The sequence below is a fragment of the Xenopus laevis genome, chromosome 8L (genome assembly GCF_017654675.1).
Source record: "Xenopus laevis strain J_2021 chromosome 8L, Xenopus_laevis_v10.1, whole genome shotgun sequence".
NCBI lineage: Eukaryota > Metazoa > Chordata > Amphibia > Anura > Pipidae > Xenopus > Xenopus laevis.
The window spans coordinates 40,282,608-40,303,137 of record NC_054385.1 but is presented as its reverse complement, the minus strand read 5'-3'; the positions used below and the strand labels follow the sequence as shown (position 1 = coordinate 40,303,137).

Below are 20,530 nucleotides of genomic sequence, written 5' to 3'. Positions count from 1 at the left end.
AACTGGATGGGACTGGACAAAGCCATAACAGACTTTCAAAGTTGACCTCCTTGGCCATTTGCCCACCCTCTGCATGGGGAACAAACATGTCGGATGGAAGAGAAGGCTATAGAAAGTAGCAATAAGAAATATTTGAAGCATTATACAAAAGGAGCATGATGAGAAAATGATAGAACAAGAAATAAAGGTTAAAATTGGGGAACAACTAATAGCAGAGGGAAAAAGAAAAAATAGAGAATAACAGAACTGGTTAGAAACGAGGACAAAAAGAGGGAATGACCATGAGAAAAATGGGTTTAAAATGTTAACAAAATCTTCCAGGGGACACCTGACATCCAGTGACCTGGTGATCTATGGCACCCCCAGCCCTTCCCAGCCTGTAAGCAACACATCACATAGATTTCTGATACAAAAATAGAGCAGTAAAAATTTATCTTACAAAAAAAATAATACAGTGAGGTCTGCAAGCTCCTGCAGATTTAAGTAGACATTAATACGTACTAGGAAGGCTTAGGCAGGAATTTGCCCTTTCTGAGAATAAAAGCTTTAAAGCACTTAATTATCAAATGCACTTGTGATGCTGCGTGATTAAATAGCATATTCCCCTGCTAATCACTGCTAATAGTTTACCACAAAAAAATAATTAGCAAGTCCACATACATACATTCCCTGTGGTCTATACATGGCACAGAGATATACAAAGGGGTGGGTGGCTTCTATCTACTTGTCACTTGACAACGTACTATCTTGATTCTATCTGATCTCTTCTAAATGCTTGTTCCTGTGTCTGTACCATGCCTTCTGGAAATCTTTCACTTTTTAATGCCCAGATCCCTCATTAGTCAAAATGAACAGCATGGTGATTAGGGTTGCTTCCTCGCAGCATTGGGGTGGTAGGTTCAATTCTAGCCAGGACACTACTTGCAAGAAGTTCCTTCAAGGTGGTTGCAGTTGCAGCTGTCACCCTTGAGTGGCTTTACTTTGGACAGTTCAGTTTCTTCCCACACTCCAAAACCATACAGTCAAGGTATTTGGCAATAGTGTATGTGACTGTGATGGGGATCTTAGATATGTAAGCTCCACTGGAGACCTGTCTTATTCTGGTTATCATCTTGCCTCCATGACCACTATTTCTCTTACCCTTCTCTCTGTTATTCCTGTCAATCAAGGGTTCCCTTAAAAGCCCTACTTGGGTTTAATTTGTTTTGCTCCTAAAGAAATTGAGTGCAAACCTTGAAATCATTTAAAAGTTCCCTACAAAGATATGCACTGCATATTGTCAAGGAACGGCATGCTTTGTTTAGTAATAAGCTATAAATATGTTATTACAGCTTTTTGGTTCATTTTCTCTCCCACTAAGCAGGCTCATCAAATGAATTCATTAGAGAAAATTCACGTTGTTTGCAGGAGCTCGGAGGCCAAAGGGATGTTTGTAATGGACTGACCATAAATACTACATTTGAAAATAAGATTTGGACAGAAAAAAAGACATTCACCTGTACAAGGCTGAATATATTTAAATATCTTGTATCAAATGAACAATGAAATGTGGTCCCCAACCTCCTTACTCACTGTCTTTTGACTATTAAAAAAAACTGAAGTATAAAACTGTCAAATTTTTTTAAAAGTGAAAGGATTTAAATAATTGTAGTTTAAAAATCGTCTGTAAAGCTGTTTCTGACTATATTTGTGGGAGATGGGCTTTTACGTTAAGAGCCTAAGTGGCAGCTGCCTGTAACAGATTCTGATCCCTTGAGAAACAGTGAATGTTTTAACACTTTTGAGAAACCTCATTTTGAACAGCAGCAATATTCAATTTCATAGACTTACAGTAAAGAACAAACTGAAAAAGAAGGGAAAAGCCCTATTGAAATCTTGCCTATAGTTCTAAAACACTCAAGTTTCTTCCCACACTCCAAAAACACACAGACAAGTTATTTGGCAATAGTGTATCTGACTGTGATAGGGACCTTAGAAAGTAAGCTCCACTAGGGGCTTGTCAGCTATAAAATCTGAAGTGACCACCATTAATAGTGGCAAAATCCTTGCTACTTCCATGCAAAATCCATGCCCACATGCTCAACTGTTTATATAGACCAAGACCTTCATCTACAACTATCCAGGATAGATTGTGGAAAAAATATATCTGGTGCAAAGTGCATGAGTGCGCAAAGGGTCTTCGGTGCTTTATGCCCAGTGCCTAGTGCTAGAACTGGGGAGGGATACATCCCCTTCACTTCTTTATTTCTGAGAAATAGCACCCCCTCAGGGGGATGCAATTAAATTGAATCCTGGAACTTTTTTGTAATACCAGAGCTTATATTTGCACCTCTACATTTCCAAAAGCTTTATAATACATAACCTGCTGCACCAGCAACTTCCAACAGAAAATGTAAAATGTAGAGGATAAAAAGCATAAGAAAAAAAGAGTCAAGTCAAGAGTGAGTTTATTGTCATTTCATCCATATAGGTTTGTACAGTACACAGTGAAATGAAACAACGTTCCTCTTGGACCATGGTGCTACACACTATATAGATGTACAGGACAACAGACAAAAAGTGCAAGTGCAAAAATATGCAACTCCTGCAAGACAGGACAGCACAGTGCAGGGACAGGACAATACAGTGCACACTCAGCAGATGTAATATGTTAAGTAAATAATGCTAAACCACATGATGGGTGTATCATTGTGATATGATAGTAGTAAGAACATAAAGTGCAGATGTGCTCATAGAGAACAATTGTATCCAATGGCTATATATTTATACAATGGCGTGCAGTGGCTGTGTAACATTGTGGTATATAGTAAGGTCAGATGGAGAGTGTTTGTTAGAGAGATCTGTCCGGTCCCTGAGTATTCAGGAGCCTTATGGCTTGGGGGAAGAAACTTTTTAGAAGATAGAAGTGGAGAAAAGATTGCTGGGAGAGAAGTAGTGAAGAGTTAGACAGAAGAGGAAGGTGGAAGCATCAGAAAGGGTTATAGAGAACAAAAAAGGAGGAAATTAATGTAGAGAACACAAATAGGTGAATTGGGTAGCAGACTGAGGAATGGTGAGAGGATTGCAAGAATTCTACAAGATAAATACAAATTGCAATATTTTCATAAATGTTAACAAAAGTCATAAACAAGTCGCATCATTCAAGGTTTATTGGTGAACCAACGTTTCGATTCCCTACAGGAATCTTCATCAGGGTAAGGATCCTGTAGGGAATCGAAACGTCGGTTCACCAATAAACCTTGAATGATGCAACTTTCTGCCTAAGCCTGATTAATTATGGAGTGCCGTCATCGATGGTGTTATTTGAAACTTTAAAGACCCAGCTGTTGGATTCCTTTTCCTTTTAAATATATATATATATATATATCATTGATAAAAGCTGAAAATTCTTTTTTTTCTAGGTGCGGCTAGAGTGGCCAACAGACCTGGCAGTGAATCCCATGGATAATTCTTTGTATGTCTTGGACAATAATATTGTTCTTCAGATCACTGACAACAATAGAGTTCGAATCATTGCCGGGCGACCCATACATTGTCAAGTTCCTGGCATTGATTACTTCCTTGTCAGCAAAGTAGCAATCCACTCAACTCTGGAATCGGCCAGGGCCATTGCTGTGTCCCACAGCGGAGTTCTTTTCATTGCTGAAACAGATGAGAGGAAGATCAATAGGATACAGCAGGTCACTTCAAATGGAGAGATTTCGACTTTAGTTGGAGCTCCGTCCGAATGTGACTGCAAGATTGACCCAAACTGTGACTGTTTTTCAGGTCAGTATTGTAAATGTATGTTTGCCTTTTCTTTGTTCCAAAAAAAGTGTTGAACTGTGAACAGTGGTGTCCATTTGTTAAATGTAGAAGTTGGCACCCATCAGTCCGCACCTGGTGCAGCTGCTCCGTCCTTGTGCCAGTTGTGCCTTTAATACTGAGGGCACAAGGTGCAGGTTGTCACAATCACATGCCTACATGTCTGAGTAAAGGCCATTAAATCCCACTCATATTCTGTTGTGTTATGCAATTTTTACCCATTTGTAATATTTCAGCCATAACCGTGAATTTTTATTTCTGTTTTCTGTCTCTTACTCTTACTTTATTGCCTTTCCATTTCATCAGAGGTTTTCTAATGATCCCGCTACAGGCTCATTGCACAATTCATTAATGATCGGTTCGTATTGTTTGTGAAAAATGGTTGGCTGCAATTGGTTACAGGACTGGAACAAACTTTGCTTGAGTTTGTGCATAAACCCCATTACTTATTTAACTCCACAGGCTTTTGCATCCATTTCATGCATTTCATCCATTTATTTTCTGTATCAGTAGAACACAGCAGGGCTGACACAAAATAAAACCATGTATATTTATCACTGTAAAATATATGTTTCATAGTGGAATAAATCTAACACAAAGATGCCGGATTTACATATTAATATAAAACAGCCACACTCTACTGCCGATAGAGGCATCTTGAAATTATAAGTGCACAGCAGCTGTCTTGCCTTACCTGGGAAAATGAAAGGATCATTTTTAAACCATCAGGTTTCCAAATCTTTAAACATTTGTGTATTTAAAATAATTCTCTCCCGCTGCTGAAGATCTTGGAAAATTGTATTCCGGTAATGTGTATACAACGGATATTTGTTGATGCTACATGGCCTTGTTTCTGTGGTTCTAAAGGGGTTTTTTTTTGCCATTTCCTTACTTTAGGTGATGGTGGATTTGCAAAAGATTCTAAGTTAAAAGCTCCATCATCCTTAACGGTGTCTCCAGATGGAACATTGTACATAGCAGACCTTGGCAACATAAGAATCCGTGCAGTGAGCAAAAACAAGCCTCATCTCAATCCTACGAATATTTATGAGGTGGCATCGCCAGCAGACCAAGAACTGTATCAATTCAGTACCAACGGGACCCACCTCCACACATTAAACCTAATAACTAGGGACTATGTTTACAATTTCACCTACAATGGAGATGGAGATATCAGCTACATCACAAACAGCAATGGGAATTCTGTGCACATTCGCAGGGATGCAGGGGGTATGCCCCTGTGGTTGGTGGTACCTGGAGGTCAGGTTTATTGGCTGACTATCAGCAGCAATGGAGTTTTGAAAAGAATTTCTGCTCAAGGATACAACCTGGCACTGATAACATATCACGGTAACAGCGGATTGCTGGCCACCAAAAGTAATGAGAATGGTTGGACTACGGTTTATGAGTAAGTTGTATTTTAGGTCGTTCATTTTGAGCTACTGTAGATAAATATATTAGCAATTGTTTTTCTTTGTTAGGGCATCAGCACACGGGGCATTTAATCACCACTACCTGTAGGGGCAACCAGAACACTGTCTACCTGTTGTCAATTCCTACCCATTGATACCACCCACAGCAGGAAAGCTCTGCAATGTGTTGAGTGTGTGATCACCTTTCCTAATAGTGTTAATCAAAATACTATATGGGTTATATAATAATAGGCACTAAGTTTGCCCAGAAGCAGTAACCCATAGCCATGGGTAGCATTTAATGTTCACTTGTTTAAAAGCAAACATCTTATTGGTAGCTATTGGTTACTGCTACCGGGCAAAACTAGTGCCTTTCTTTTACATATGGGGGTATGTGAAATAATCTTGTTAATGGACCTTACAATAAGAGCACCGAATCCAGGATTCGGTTCGGGATTCGGCATATGCAAATTATGGGCGGGGAGGGAAATTGCGTGACTTTTTGTCACAAAACAAGAAAGTAAAAATGTTTTCCCCCTTCCCATCCCTAATGCAAATTAGGATTCAGATTAGGTTCGGTATATGGTTGAATCTTTCACAAAGGATTTGGGGGTTCGGCCAAATCCAAAATAGTGGATTCTGTGCATCCCTAGTTGAATTTTCACTACCTTTGAAAGCAGTGGTTTTTGACCTTTTTAATTTTTAATTTTGGCCTGTGCATTTCTCTGTCCCAAATTTTGGTCAGCACGCACTCTTTGGCTTTAAATTCATATAAATACCATAGAAGCTACATTTTCCATAGAGTATAACTGGTCTTCATATGGACACTCCACCATGCTTGTTGGCGGGGTGGCGCCATCATTACAAAAATAACGGTATGCCCTATTTGTAGAGATGACTTTAGTTGCTAGACATGATAGCAATTGATTTCTCTAAAATATTATTTACTATACTTTCAACTTCTGTGGGAAGTGGGGCAAATTGCCAAAGACCCCCATATGCATTAGCTGTATGTAAACATGTTAAGGTTATATATATTCATTTTTACATATAAATGTTCATTAAATGAAGCATTCTATTTATTACATACAGCTGACTTGCATTGCTCTCACACCTAATGATGGCATGTAGAACATATTAAGGAAACACAATCATGCGCTGGCTTTGCACAATGCAGCCCCTTTTCATAATTAATGAGCCTCCGTGTTCCCACTGTTAAATTGTTAAACTGTTTGAGCCCTTATAAAAACATTATTCTTTGGCCATACCCAATTCACAAGGTATGGCTAATTACAAGAGAGGCTCTTTTATATCAGGATCTCACATGCTGCTAAAGCAGTCATACATATTACAATATGTTCCCTATATTACAGTTATATATTACAGTTTTTTTTCAGGCCCAATGGTCCAACTGCTTTTCATTTTTTTTCACTGCTGCTATGTTACTATGTACTGTACTGGGTAAAGGTTATGAAATTTTAAATGAATATTAAAATATTAATTGTGTGAAGATGTTGAACATTAGTTTCCCATGCCATTGTCCTGATATAGTTTAAGAGCAAGGCAAAGAAGAATGTGTGTGTATGTGTACAGTCGACAGCATTGACCTTTCTGAAGATGTTGCTGATTGATCTTCATCTCTATTAAGAAGCTGCATTTATACCAGCTTGTATCCTGTCACCTGGGTATATCTTTAGAATGCATATTTATATACTGTATGAGTATAGAAGTGGGGTGAGAGGCAAAGTGGGAGAGAGAAGTCAATGACAAAAGAAGAAAAGGGAGAGAAGTAGGAGAAAGTGAAAGTGGAGCAAAAAGGATATATTAAAACATAATAATACTGAAAAGTCATGGGAGCCAAAATGGTTTTGACCACAAATAACTGGTTTAAAAGGTTATCTACCAAGTGAATATAACTTAGAAAGAAGGAAAGGGGAGAACACGTTGGACAAATAAAGATATTGGCAGGAAAATAAAAAAGGAAGGCAAATAGTTTAATAAAAATAATAGAAAGGTAGGGAGAGTAGGGAGAGTAGGGAGAGTAGGGTAAAGATAATGCAGAAAGAAAATGGAAAATGGTGAGGGCTGATGAGCAGTGGAGAACGATGGAAGCAACAGATAAAAGATAAAGCCAGTCATTCACAGGCCAATAAGGTACATTATCTGACTGGCAGGCCCACAGGCTGAACAGATTGCTACTGTACGAGGGGTCATTCATGGAATGACTGCCTTTCCCTTATTCTGGTCAACTGGGTCAACAAGATCAGCAGGAGGTAAAGCTATAGCTTCTCTTCACTTCCTTGTATGATAGCATACACATCATTTTATATTTCACCATCCCCTTAAAGTAATCATACATTCAGATCACATGTCACAAGAGGTTTGGTTCCTCCACAACTTGTGAGAATGCCCACTTATTCATGAATACTGCCATGCTACATTGGCACTGCTGGAGAAAAACATCAAAGCAGATGTGAAAATTGCATTATTGGGCCAAACTAACCATATAGTCTTTTAAAAGCCAGGCTTCTCAACAATGAGAACAATTGTAGAGCTCAGACCCCTCCAATGATCATGTGGTGGATGGGAGGGTTTGGGTTCTGTTATTTACGTATGTTAAAAAAAAGGTGGTATGGGACCTGTTATCCAGAATGCTCGGAACCTGGGGTTTCTGGATAATGGATCCATTATTTGGATCTTTATACCTTAAGTCTACTAGAAATTAAATTAAAGCCAATAGGCTTTGCTTCCAATAAAAATTAATTATATCTTTGTTGGGATCAAGTACAAACAGTACCTTGTTTATTATTACAGAGAAAAGGGAAATCATTTTTAAAAAATAAAATTATTTGACTAAAATGGAATCTAAGGGAGCTGGCCTTCCCATAACTCAGATCTTTCTGAACAATGGGTTTCTGGATAACAAAACCCATACCTGTAAAATATTAGATCTATATGATAATGGAGAATTGTACAATTGAGAGGCAAATACACAATAAATGCAGAATTAATATGCATCAACGAACAACTACAAATGTGCCCAGACTATCCAAATCGACATCATGCTAAGATTTCGTTATTGAAAATATAACTGTTGTTTTTAAAAAACTAATCTGCCCTGTTGTATGAACATGCATTTTTTACCTTCATGTCCCTCAAATCATCTTTCTTTGTATATCACATTTTTAGACTGTATCTATAGCGACAGGGTCAATTCTAGCTTAATTTTTGTTAACAATTTTCCTTTATGTAGCTGATCTATACAGAGCGCCTTACGGCTGGCTTGTGTTTAGTGAATAATAAAAGTCACATTATCCATCCTTAACTGTATTTCTACAAAGAAACATGAACAGTCTGTGGTTTAAGAATGCCCTCTAGTGGTTTTCTGGGTCATTTTGTTGCCATTTCTATCCAAAATATATTTAAAACAACTATTTAACTTGTACGTTTTCAACTAGAAATATATGAATGTTTTCTATGTGACAAAATATAGTATATATAGGAATAAATTTTCCATGTCAGCCTAACAACCACATAATATGATGCCTAAAGCGCTACATCAAGAGAACTAGAACTGAGACGCCGACCTAGAGCTCTTGCAGCAGCTGTAGACTTGGCTTCCTTAACTGCCCGGCTTTATCTAGAAAACCAAACATAAACCTGTTTTCTGGACTTCTTCCAGCTGATGATCTAACTCTAAATACAGTTAAATATATGAAAGCAGAGATCTGATCTTGATTGGCTTGCACAAGTTTGCATATTAGGTTTAGCCCCTATATTTGTAAATCAGCCTCACTTAAAATAAGTTGCCTCCATGTGGTCTTACTCCATGTGGTGAATATCGATATGAAGAAGTTTACTGAGCACCATTATTACTGCAGATCTAGGAAAAGGGTAACTTTTAGAAGCCCTTTGAAAACTGATGACATTTGTTTCTCTGTGCTGTTATAAAGGTACGATCCTGATGGACATTTAACAAATGCAACCTTTCCGACGGGAGAAGTCAGCAGTTTTCACAGTGATATGGAAAAGGCCACGCGAGTCGAACTTGATACGTCAAGCAGAGAAAATATAGTGACAACAACCAACATATCTGCAACTAGTACTGTATATGCATTAAGACAAGGTAACGAAACAAAATCACAGGGAAGTCCAGATGATTATGGTTGATTCCAAACAGTATTCCTTTTCCATTCACCCTTTAAAGCTTCCATCATTGTATTCTAGTCCTGCCTTCTACATGAGTCCAAGAACATTTAATCATCATTTATCTATTTTTTAACCTAGAACCTTTTTTAATTTTCACTCAAGAGTGATTTTACAGATTGACATACTAGTCTCAAGCTGACTATATACATTAAGATCTGTATATTTGATCTCCAAGTGGGTGAATCTTTGCACAATTTTGCCACCTGCATTGTCAAATTGGATACAATCCATATCAGTTGGCCCCTGGGCCAACAATCAAATGTTAATGGGCCTATGCAGGCCTGTTAGAAGTGGATCGCTTCAATACACAAATGGATATGATTTTTAAACTTGCTCAATTGATATCTGACACATTTTTGGCAATAAGTCTAACACAGAGACAGTTGGGGAGGGTCTACACATAGTAAGAATGCACCAAATCCCAGATTTGGTTCAGGATTCCAGGAAATGTTTATCAGAATTCAGATTCGGACAAATCCAAGAGCCTGGCTGAACTGAATTTGAGAAGAATCGGCACAAATACTTTGCATGCACATCAATTATGTCCACCTATGAGCTGACTTTTTCAGAACAGAGGAACAGTTTGGATTCAGAGAATCAGCGGAACCCTTAAAAGCAGGGTTTGGCGCATTCCTACCAAATAGACAGCTAAAATCTGCCCATGTATGGCCAGCTTTAGAGGCTAGTTATATCCTAAGGCAATGAGGTCTGACAGAATAAAGATGTATGACTACCAGCCATTCAGCAATCATTTTAAGAATGTCTAAACAGAATATTGTCTACAGCAAATTCTACCTGACCATCAAGCAAGACTTGCCTTATTTAGGTATTCAACTTCACTTATCTAGGTATTCATTGTTATAAAAAGTTTATAATTTCAGAAATAATCATTCAGGGGTACCTGTAGGTTAAATTATCACCCTATCTCTGGCTGATGTGGACCTTATTAACCGAGAGCACATTTTTTTCTGTTATTGATGCTTTGTTGCGTACTATAGATATGTACAGAAATCCATAGGAGAGACCAAATTAATTTAAAAAAAGATGTTGTACAAAGAGCAACTTAAATGTTCAGCTGTGACACCGATAAAATACTGACACTGTGCAAAGTGATATCTATTCTGTTTATTTCTATGTCCACATCAGGTGAAGCGCCAAGTTTTGTAAACAAAGCAATGCCAGAGGGCATACATTGCTGAGTATTAATTCTTGACTATATAACACACAGAGGCCAATACTGGATCATGGTTATTGAGTTGCAGGGATTCAATGGAGCGTGGGAAACATTGCAAACACCAGTTCAGCATCTTAAAGTACCATTAACGGATCCCCCTGCATCTAGAAGTTCAGCGGGCAATAGAAAAATCCCTGAAATGAAAATAGTGCTAAAGCGATTAGCAAAGGAAATGATCAAATCCTCTCAGATATTGGCAGACCTATCCTCTGCCTTGCTGCCCTGCTTTGATTTTACCCCTGAATGACTTCTTAGAGAAATAAAAACACCTCTGAGGTTCCACTGGCTTCTCAGCATTAACATTCTGCAGCTGCTCTCAGAAACACAGACAGGTTTTCAATGCAGCATGGAAGTTTCTGTGCCTCCGGGAATGAAACGGATAATATATATTTCCCGATACTAGCAAAATTAGCATTATTTGTCATTGTTGTTTAATAATCTTAGGGACTTTCTTTTTTTTAAAAAAAAAGGCAATCATACTGACATGCAGAAATTTTACCGCACAGTTAGTTATCACCACTTTCTCCTTGACACCCAAGGTCTTCGGGCAGAAAAGGTTAGTGAATTTCATTAAACTGACAGGAGTTCTTCTCAATGTCTTTACATTGCAGTTGCTCTTCTTTCCACTCTGTGCTCATGTGCTGATAGTGAATGATTCTAACTAAAGCTCATCACAGGAGATTGAACACGAGACGGAAACCCTGACCCCTCTTCAATCACATGGAACAGCTCAAGAACTAAATGTGTCAGCTTTAATTTGGGTGCTTAAAAAAGAAGCAACTCTATTGCAATTTCACTTGTAATAAAATGACCGTAGGGTTTTGTCATCACAAAGAACCCAAGAAAAAATAATAATTTTGATATTTACTCTTTTAAGTCTAAGGTAGGCCGTATACCACAACATGATCATTTCTGATTGCATGATGGAAGGATGGGGGTTGCATCTTCTATTATTGATGGGGGTACCACCATCTATATCTTAAACCAATGGCAGCACATAAGAAGAAGCATGGATATAGTATATAAAATCACAACTATGCAATATAGTAAGGAAGACATTAACTACTTTGTTCTTTGTTCCCCAGAAAACAATCTAAACACCTATCGAGTCAATCCTGATGGTTCTTTAAGAGTTACCTTTGCCAGTGGGATGGAAATTATGCTAAATGCAGAACCACACACATTGGGAGGAGTTGTAAGTCCAACATTAGGAAAATGCAATATCTCACTTCCCGGGGAGCACAGCCCAAACCTTATTGAGTGGCGCCAGAGAAAGGAGCAAAACAAGGGCAATATCTCAGCGTTTGAAAGGCGCCTAAGGGTAAGTATTTAAAATTTTCTGTCTATGGTGATCTCCTAGGTCCACCATGAAGTACCAGGTACCTCCCCATTATGCCACTGGGTACCCACAGAACAATTTTTCTGATTTCAGGCCAGGGTTTTTAGATTCATATCTGATATGAAGTGAATGCTTGGCAGACTCGCCTAACATTATATTTGCAAATTTACAAAAATAAAGAGAAGAATGTTGTCATTTAAAAAAGGCCCAGGCAGTATAAGGGTTAATTAGCACTTTCTGGTTATAGTTGATTTTTTTCTGCAAAATTTTGTAACAGAAACTGCTTATTCACCTCACAGTTAGAAACACAACATGCCCATGCTGAGTATTCTTCCCACACTGACATACATTTGATCAATGTTTAGAAAATAACAGATAACATTCGGAAAAAAAAGACAAACAAATGATCAAAGCAGCGACCGGGGAAGGGGGGCACCATGGGAAATCAGGGGACTTGGGTTTGTGGTCTCTGGAGGTAACGATAAAAGAGTTATAGTAATATTAAACCTTGTTTAACCTCCCTCCATGCATTTAGCTAATGGAAATGTATGTTTAATTATATTTCTATTTCTACATATTCTTATAAAGATTCAGTTGATTAAGAGATTCTGCATTATCTGTCTCCGTCGTTGCCATTTGTCTTTATTAAAGGAGTCATACTCATGACGAGCCGCCATTTAGAGGAGCCAGATACAGGCACAGTCCAGATAAAGCAGTAACAGCCTGCACATTCAGAAGCTTTAGGGATATATTTATCAAAAAGTGAAATTAGAGAAAGCCACAATCCTCTAGAGTGAAATTCCGCCACTCTCCATTCATTTCTATGGGATTTTAAAAAGGCGTAATTATCGGTGGATGAACTTTCACTTTCACCCATTGATAAATACTCTTTTAGAAATCCCTAAAAAATAAACAGACAGTGGCGGAATTTCACTCTAGAGGACTGTGGCGATCTCTAATTTCACTTTATGAAAAATATATCCCTTAGTGTTTGTACAAGGTTCAGTGGTAGTGGCTACAATGACCCAAGCAAAGCTTGTATTCTATAGTTCCTTGTGCAGAAGAAGAGCCAAGGTTTTCAGTGTGGTTCTCTGTACATCTCATGAATGAAAGTTGAAAACCCCTAAACTGAACCAGCTATCAGAATGTGCATTATATGTGATATTGCTAAATCGTCATATTGAATGAAACAGCAACACTCATGATTATAACATAAACATGATGCAATAAGGCTTGGAAGCCTTTCCCGCATCTATTCCTATAAAGCTCAGCAATCAAGTTTAAATAAAGTGAGATGACCAACACATTTACAGACTTATGCACAAAATGTTGAGACTATTGCTACATTTTTACTCTCAATTCAGCAATTTTTCCAAGAATTCCAGTATAAGAGTGGGATCACTAAGTTGCATTCAATGCAACTCGCATGTGATGTGCCAATAAAGACACAAATACTTCACTAAAGTTATAAAAAGGAGCTATACGCCATCTTTAATGTGACTCCTTGACCTCTCCACAGTTGTATGGCAACTGAGATCATTGGCATGAATTCCTTGAGCAGTTTGGGGTATGCCCTGTGTTTCCACTAGCTTCAATGTATAGGTCAATAAAGACATATAATACACAAAAGCCATGAATATCTTGTAAATTATATCCTTATAAACGGTGAGTTCTGATGTCATCAGTTATAAACGGTGAGTTCTGATGTCATTTCTGTCACATGACTCACTAAAATGTGTGTATTATAATAAATAAAGTACCCCCAGTTGTAAAATATGAGGATATTAGAAGTTACCTCGGAGTTCCATGACCTGTATAAAAACACTCGGCCTTCGGCCTCGTACTTTTATATGGTCATGAAACTCCTCGGTAACTTATAATATCCTTATATATTATAAGAGGGGGTACTTTATTCACTATATAAACATCACACTCAAGTACTGTATATAAATGATTGCTACTCAACCAAGAATGTCAACACACAGATTACTGGGCAAAAAAATGTTTAGCTTGTCATACTCAGGACGACATAAGCTGCCAACTCAGCTCCTCCAGACTGAAGCCACATCCCATTGGCTTACAGTCTGTCCAGAAGGTATTTGTCTAAAAAATACCCAGGACTGCATTGCCCTATTGATGTGGTTTTCTTGTGTGTGACCTAACCAAACTAGCAGATCTGTAATTTTATGCCAACTTTACTGATATTGGGGACCCTATTAATTAGCTCCATGTTTGTAAATGAGCCCTGCCAAGACTGAACCATTGTAAAGTCATTTCATTGTTTCCCTCTGTGCATACTGCTGAAACAGAACCACTATTAACCATAGCCACTTATATATCAATGCAATCAACGTCTTTCTGCCAGCTTTGCTTTGTGATAACTAACTGCCTGCAATGAGAAATCAGTATGGAAAGCAATATATTGAAGGATTTTGCAGTGGATTTCTTCTGAACGCATAAATATGCCCTTTTTATTGCATAGCTCAATCCATATAAAAACCCACAGTCTTCTGCCTGCCTGACATCTGGAACGAAATCCCAACACAATTTTAATAAGTGTTTCATTCAGCATCCCAGATTTTATCTGCCCCCTTCTTGCGATTTCCCGCATTATACACATCCTGCATTTCCGAATGTCTTCAGAGGTCAACGCTCATAATATCACCGATCAGACAGTTTATGATGTAGCTTATTATTTGTAACATAAAAGAGAACAAGTGTCAGAGAAGGATTTATTTCTTCCCAGCGCGTTCCTGTGCAGACCTATCATTCTGTGATAAATGGAACCTGCTGCTTATGCATATATATGTCAGGGTATTAACATGCGCTGTCCAGTTGTGAATTCCTTAAAAGTAAGCGCCTGCGGGAATAATTGGCTCATAAATTCTAAAGGTTTCAGCGGGGTGGATTAATAAGTCATTGTTTTTAAAAACAAGCATGGTGTAAATACGAGTATGGGCCACAATACAGAGCACTTAGAGGCACAAAGAAAAATTGCCGCAACTTTCTAGTTCATTAAAAGTGAAAAAATGTTTCACTTCTGCTAAAAAAAATTGTGGTTTTTATTTGAATGTATGTATCTTTTTTTCAGTAGCAGAACTCATTACTGCTCTTGACAGTTCATTTTTAATTCTCGGTTGGAGCTCATCACTCCGACTCCAGTACTGTACCAGCAGATCCTTATTACATTTGTAAATTGTATACTTATAGTGGGGGTGGTATTTCCTGGTACTCAACAAACTGTCCCTACTTCCTCCTGTGCAAAAAAAAAATCCAGGTGGGATTACAAGGCAGCAATACTGTCAGGAGCGCTCCGATGTGGAGCGTCTGCTACGTGGCCAAGATGGTGGTGCTCATGGCCGTGCACTGACATCATCATGCCGTGTTTTGAAATTAAAAATCGAAATAAAAGGATGCCAGAAACACAGATTTATTGCCTGAATATAGGTCTTTCTTGCTTAAGTTCATGGGTGCTCCTAAATTGCTATTTTGCCTTGATCCAATGATTCCTGGCCTTCTGCCTTGACTCTGACTTTGCTTCTTACTGCCTGCCCTGATCTTTTGCCTGGAAAACCACTACAAACTCTCATAACCCTTTGGATATGCCGAAGTGGACTTTTCTGTATACAGCTTTCTCCTTGGTCCTGAATCCACCCAACTAGAGCCACTAGGCCTTGACAAATACTCAGGTTAATCCTTTACAGTATCTGCCAACTTGGCCCGTAGGCTGATGAGAAGGATAACAATCATGGTGCCATACATAGAATGGTCATCTTTTTTTTGTTCTGTTTGTTTAGGCCAACGTGAGCTGAAGCTCCTCTTCACTTGCTCTTCGGCCATTGCACCATACACTGGCCAACCCAATGCATTGCCAGATTACATTTTCAAACCTGCCCAATCAAAGAGCCCACCAATACCCATGCTCTATATATATATATTGGTCTACATCTAGTCAGCATATATATTGAAAATAGTATTAAACATTATTTTATTCAATTTCATATGTACTTGTATGGCTAGCTTTGATATAGGACTATCGTTCCATGGACTGAGCAAAACGGAACCATTTTTAATGGTAGCAAATGAATATTTCTAACACAGATCATTTAATCACAGATAGCCAGCATACAGTACATACTAAAAATAGTATGAAGCATCATTTTGTACAATTTTATATGTACGTGTATGGCTAGCTTTGATATAAGACTATCATTCCATTGACTGTGCAAAACTGCTCCATTTTTTAAGGTAGCAAATTAATATTTTTGACACAGCTCATATATTGTTTAGAATAGCATTTTCATGACAAAACACAGTGCTAAATATAGCCATGCAGCGCTCAGCGTTCTCCACCAGGTTCCATACCTACAACATGTTTTTTCATATAAAATGATGTGTCAGGACAAATCAAGACAAGATCCCTATAGCTGTTTTGCATTCTGAACACACAAACAGGATTGTATCAGTCATGTAATGTTTCTTCATGTACATGTTTTCAGCACTTATTCTCCTGTCTGTTTGTTAAGTGTAATCATGTAAAGATTGTCATGTCTCGGTGACACTACATATCTAAAACATGACATTGCTACAACTCAGAACAAAGTACTCATTCACGGTGAACCATTTCGTAAAACAAGAAATGCAAGTAGTTTGTTCACTGATTGTGATGCCTGACAATAGGAGCTCAGATGTCTTTGTAGTATTTCTTATAAGCAAGGGACAGATTTTATTCCCCAAAAGGCATCATTAGCCAATAGAAATTTGAGTTATTTTAATAAGACAGGAGAATATATTAATGAAATCTGCTATATGTATAGATATATCTCACTCCCACAGATGAAATAAATATATACATTTTTTCAATACACAATAAATGGGCCCCGATATGTTTTCTAAATTGCATAGATATAACAAGGGTTGATAAATTAGCCCCTAATTCTACTCTTAATAACAAGGGGTACATTCCAGTTTAGGTCCAAAAAGAATTTATACTGAAAGGTTCAACCAGGAGCCTTGAACTCTAATTTTCCTCTCCCCAATTGCTTTTCAAGATCATTTCCATTGATACTAAGGAGGAGAGTAAACAATACACTTAAAAGAGCGACTGTAAAAACATGTTCTTTCCCATGAAGAATTAGTGGTTGCCTTGCAGTAAAGTAAAAAAAAAAATGCTTTTGCTGAAAACATAGAATAAAGTAACAAAAGAAGAGGTAACCATTATAAAAACTAGAAAAATGGCACTTTTTAATAACATGCAGGTACAATGCAATACAATTTAGTTAAAGGTGGAAAGGTTCTTTTAAGGTTCTTTTTACTATTTTATAAACCATCCATAAGACAAAGGCTGCAAGTCCTGATTTTAAATTTAGTAGCAGCTTCATTGACTCTGCAAATCCAGTGCCTGATGAAATTCTCTTACTATTTGGTGTATGAATTACACTTCGTCTTTCAGAACTGCTAGCAAGAACAGAGAGATCATGTATTATTCGGATAGACATGTTTCACATATCCACCCATGAGCAATCATCAGAGTGCAGTGATTGGCATTTCCATGTTGGGCAATGACCATATTAAGTTTCCAGTGTGAACTCCTCTCTAATGAATAAAGTGCTACATGCATTTAGCAACACTGTATTCACAAGGGACTTTATGTGGGCATCCCCTTGTAGTCCCCAATGGGTGCAAGGTGCTATAGAGCCCTATAATTACTGACTGCCTATGGCAGACATTAAATACAGAGAGAGGCTGCCTTATGCCAGGCTGCATAATGCTGTAAACTTTGAGGCACATTTCAAACATGGCACAAGATGCATAGTGCAGATTGCAGGAACCATTGTCCCAAACACAGCAGGTAAGTGCTTTGCACCCCTTAGATTTTCATCCAGCAGGAGCAAAGTGCTGCAAGGCCTTTAACACAAGGGCTTTTTGAATGAGCCTACATGGTTGTGCCCCGTTATAAATTGTGTTCAGGGTCTTTTTCAGTGAGGTGCTCCCTATATTTTATACAAGTGCAACACCTCTTACAAATGTAAGTCTACAGAACTTTTGGACATTTTTGGATCAAGTATCCTTCATGGACCAAAACTGATCAGGTCCCATTTCTCATAATAAAGTGACATAAATATCAATTCAAGACAATCTGCAGCAGGGAATCCCAAATCTCCCCCTAATTGACCTCTAGACTAATGCCAAAGAGGGCTGCTTATACACAGGCCAAGAAATAGCTCCTCCTCTGGTATCTGCTTTCTGTTGTGTCTGCACCCAGAGCCACTTCAGCAGCCCAGGGGCAGATTTTGGCTATGAAATGAGCGAGTATGCATTTTAGCACTGAAATCCATTCCATGTGTGTGCCATCAGTCCTTCCAGAGTACTTAGGAGAGCAAACAGGCATTCCCCCACAATCTAACCCCAGATTAACTGGGTACAGCAAAACTACTGCTATAAACAGGACTACACCTCAAGCAAACCTGATGGTATAGACTTAGATAACACTATATGCAAGTTTAATGCTATAGACAGGGATTACCCCTAATACAAATATAATGCTTTAAACCGGGACAATACTGCATATAAATGTAAAAATATATAGACAGGAACTACAACTCCTACAACAGGTAGTAAGGATCTGTGACTCACACAAGTGACATTTTAAAGGAATTGCAGCTCATACAAATATACTGTTATAGACAGGGCCTTGTTTCATCCTGTGTCTCTTGTCTTTAATGTTCTTGCTGTCTATATGATATTAACAATTTATAATATGCCATTGTTCTGACATATTATTCTATTATAACCAGTTTTATTTTGGTATTATATCGTGGCTTAACAAAGGCTTTTCACTATGTTTAATTTTTAGGCTCACAACAGAAATTTGCTGTCCATCGACTTTGATCACATAAGTAGAACAGGGAAAATCTATGATGATCACCGGAAATTCACTCTAAGGATACTGTACGATAAAACGGGACATCCAATTCAGTGGTCACCAAGTAGCAAGTACCACGATGTGAATATCACTTACTCACCATCTGGCCTTGTTAATTACATTCAGAGGGGGACATGGACAGAGATGATGGAGTATGATCAAACTGGGAAGATTGTTTCCCGAACCTGGGGAGATGGAAAAATGTGGATCTACTCATACCTAGAAAAGGTTTTTTATTCCTTTTGTTATTGCCTGGAGAGTTTCATGATTGCATTGTACATTAAGGTAGTAGACTAAAAGCGCTATTGACTTATATAATGAAATCACATTATAATGGATTTTTCAGAAAATGGTGTAAATTATAAGTGCCTTATGCATTACTTGATATACATTAAACTGGAACAGCACAAGCTTTTCTGTTAACAGTCATCAATCAACATACAAATACTTTTATAATGAAAAAAAAACACTGAGGATGCTAAATCTTTTACAAATGGGGACCCATTTACTAATACTCATACAGATTTTCATACACGAATTGCAGAAGTAAAGGCATTTTTTTTAGTTGTACTTAAGGGGAAAAAAAATTTGACCATGGCCTTAAGATTTTATCGTTTGACTTGCATTTATTAATGAACTTTCTCAATTTTTCCCTGAGTATCCCAAAACGCCAAACAACTTGACATGCCTCTTTCAGACTGATTTAAACTGGTCCACTGGACTGATTCCAACATGAGTCAGGAAAAACAATTGACCAGCTTCTATTCAAACAGTGGCTGGATATCTAAAACAATAAGATAAACCTATAAAAATATTTTCTTTTACTATAGTTTGAGAACATATTTGTAGTTATGAGTGTTTGACCTATGAAAAGGTCCTGCTAAATATCCAAGTAATATTAATTACAATGTATTTGTGTCTGTCCTGAATTCATTTGTGTAATCAACCCATCTGAATCTTTTCCTTTTAGACCATTAGCCTTTTCTTGCATAGCCAACGACGCTACATCTTCGAATATGACCATTCAGATTACCTTGCTTCAGTAACTATGCCTAACATGATGCGTCATACTTTGCAAACAATGCTCTCTGTTGGCTATTACCGGAATATTTATAGCCCACCCGACAATGGTGGCTCTTTCATTCAAGACTTCAGTGGAGATGGCCACCTCTTGCAGACATTACATGTCGGAACTGGACGAAGAGTGCTATATAAATATACCAAACAAACACGTCTTTCAGAGATTGTCTATGACACCACCCAAATCACGTTTACATATGAGGAAACTTCTGGAGTCATTAAAACAATACATTTAATGCATGAAGGCTTCGTTTGTGCCATTCGATACAGAAAGACAGGTATGTTGCTGAGCGGCTCTGCTTCTGTTCTGTACTCTACTGTGCAACCCCATCTCTAGATATGCCACAAAAATATTATATGGTAGCAAGATAATCATCAATTTTACTTAAACTTACTAGTTTCATACCTGGGTGCTCGGTAAAGTAATATGTAGTGCAGAAATAACCAGCAACACTAAAATCTTGGTGTTACTAGTCATTTCTGCACTATATATATATATATATATATATATATATATATATGGACCT

General features: G+C 37.9%; 1 protein-coding gene across 2 annotated transcripts in view; it reads left to right on the top strand.

Annotated features, from left to right (window-relative positions):
- Positions 1-20,530, top strand: part of LOC108698386 (teneurin-1) — a 405,073-nt gene that overhangs the window by 378,893 nt on the left and 5,650 nt on the right. For both annotated transcript variants that reach the window (XM_041572726.1, XM_041572725.1), the window contains 6 exons: positions 3,402-3,768; positions 4,702-5,212; positions 9,170-9,342; positions 11,745-11,980; positions 18,855-19,151; positions 19,894-20,281. In XM_041572726.1, coding sequence (XP_041428660.1) covers positions 3,402-3,768; positions 4,702-5,212; positions 9,170-9,342; positions 11,745-11,980; positions 18,855-19,151; positions 19,894-20,281 — 1,972 coding nt within the window. The remainder of the gene's footprint in view (positions 1-3,401; positions 3,769-4,701; positions 5,213-9,169; positions 9,343-11,744; positions 11,981-18,854; positions 19,152-19,893; positions 20,282-20,530) is intronic.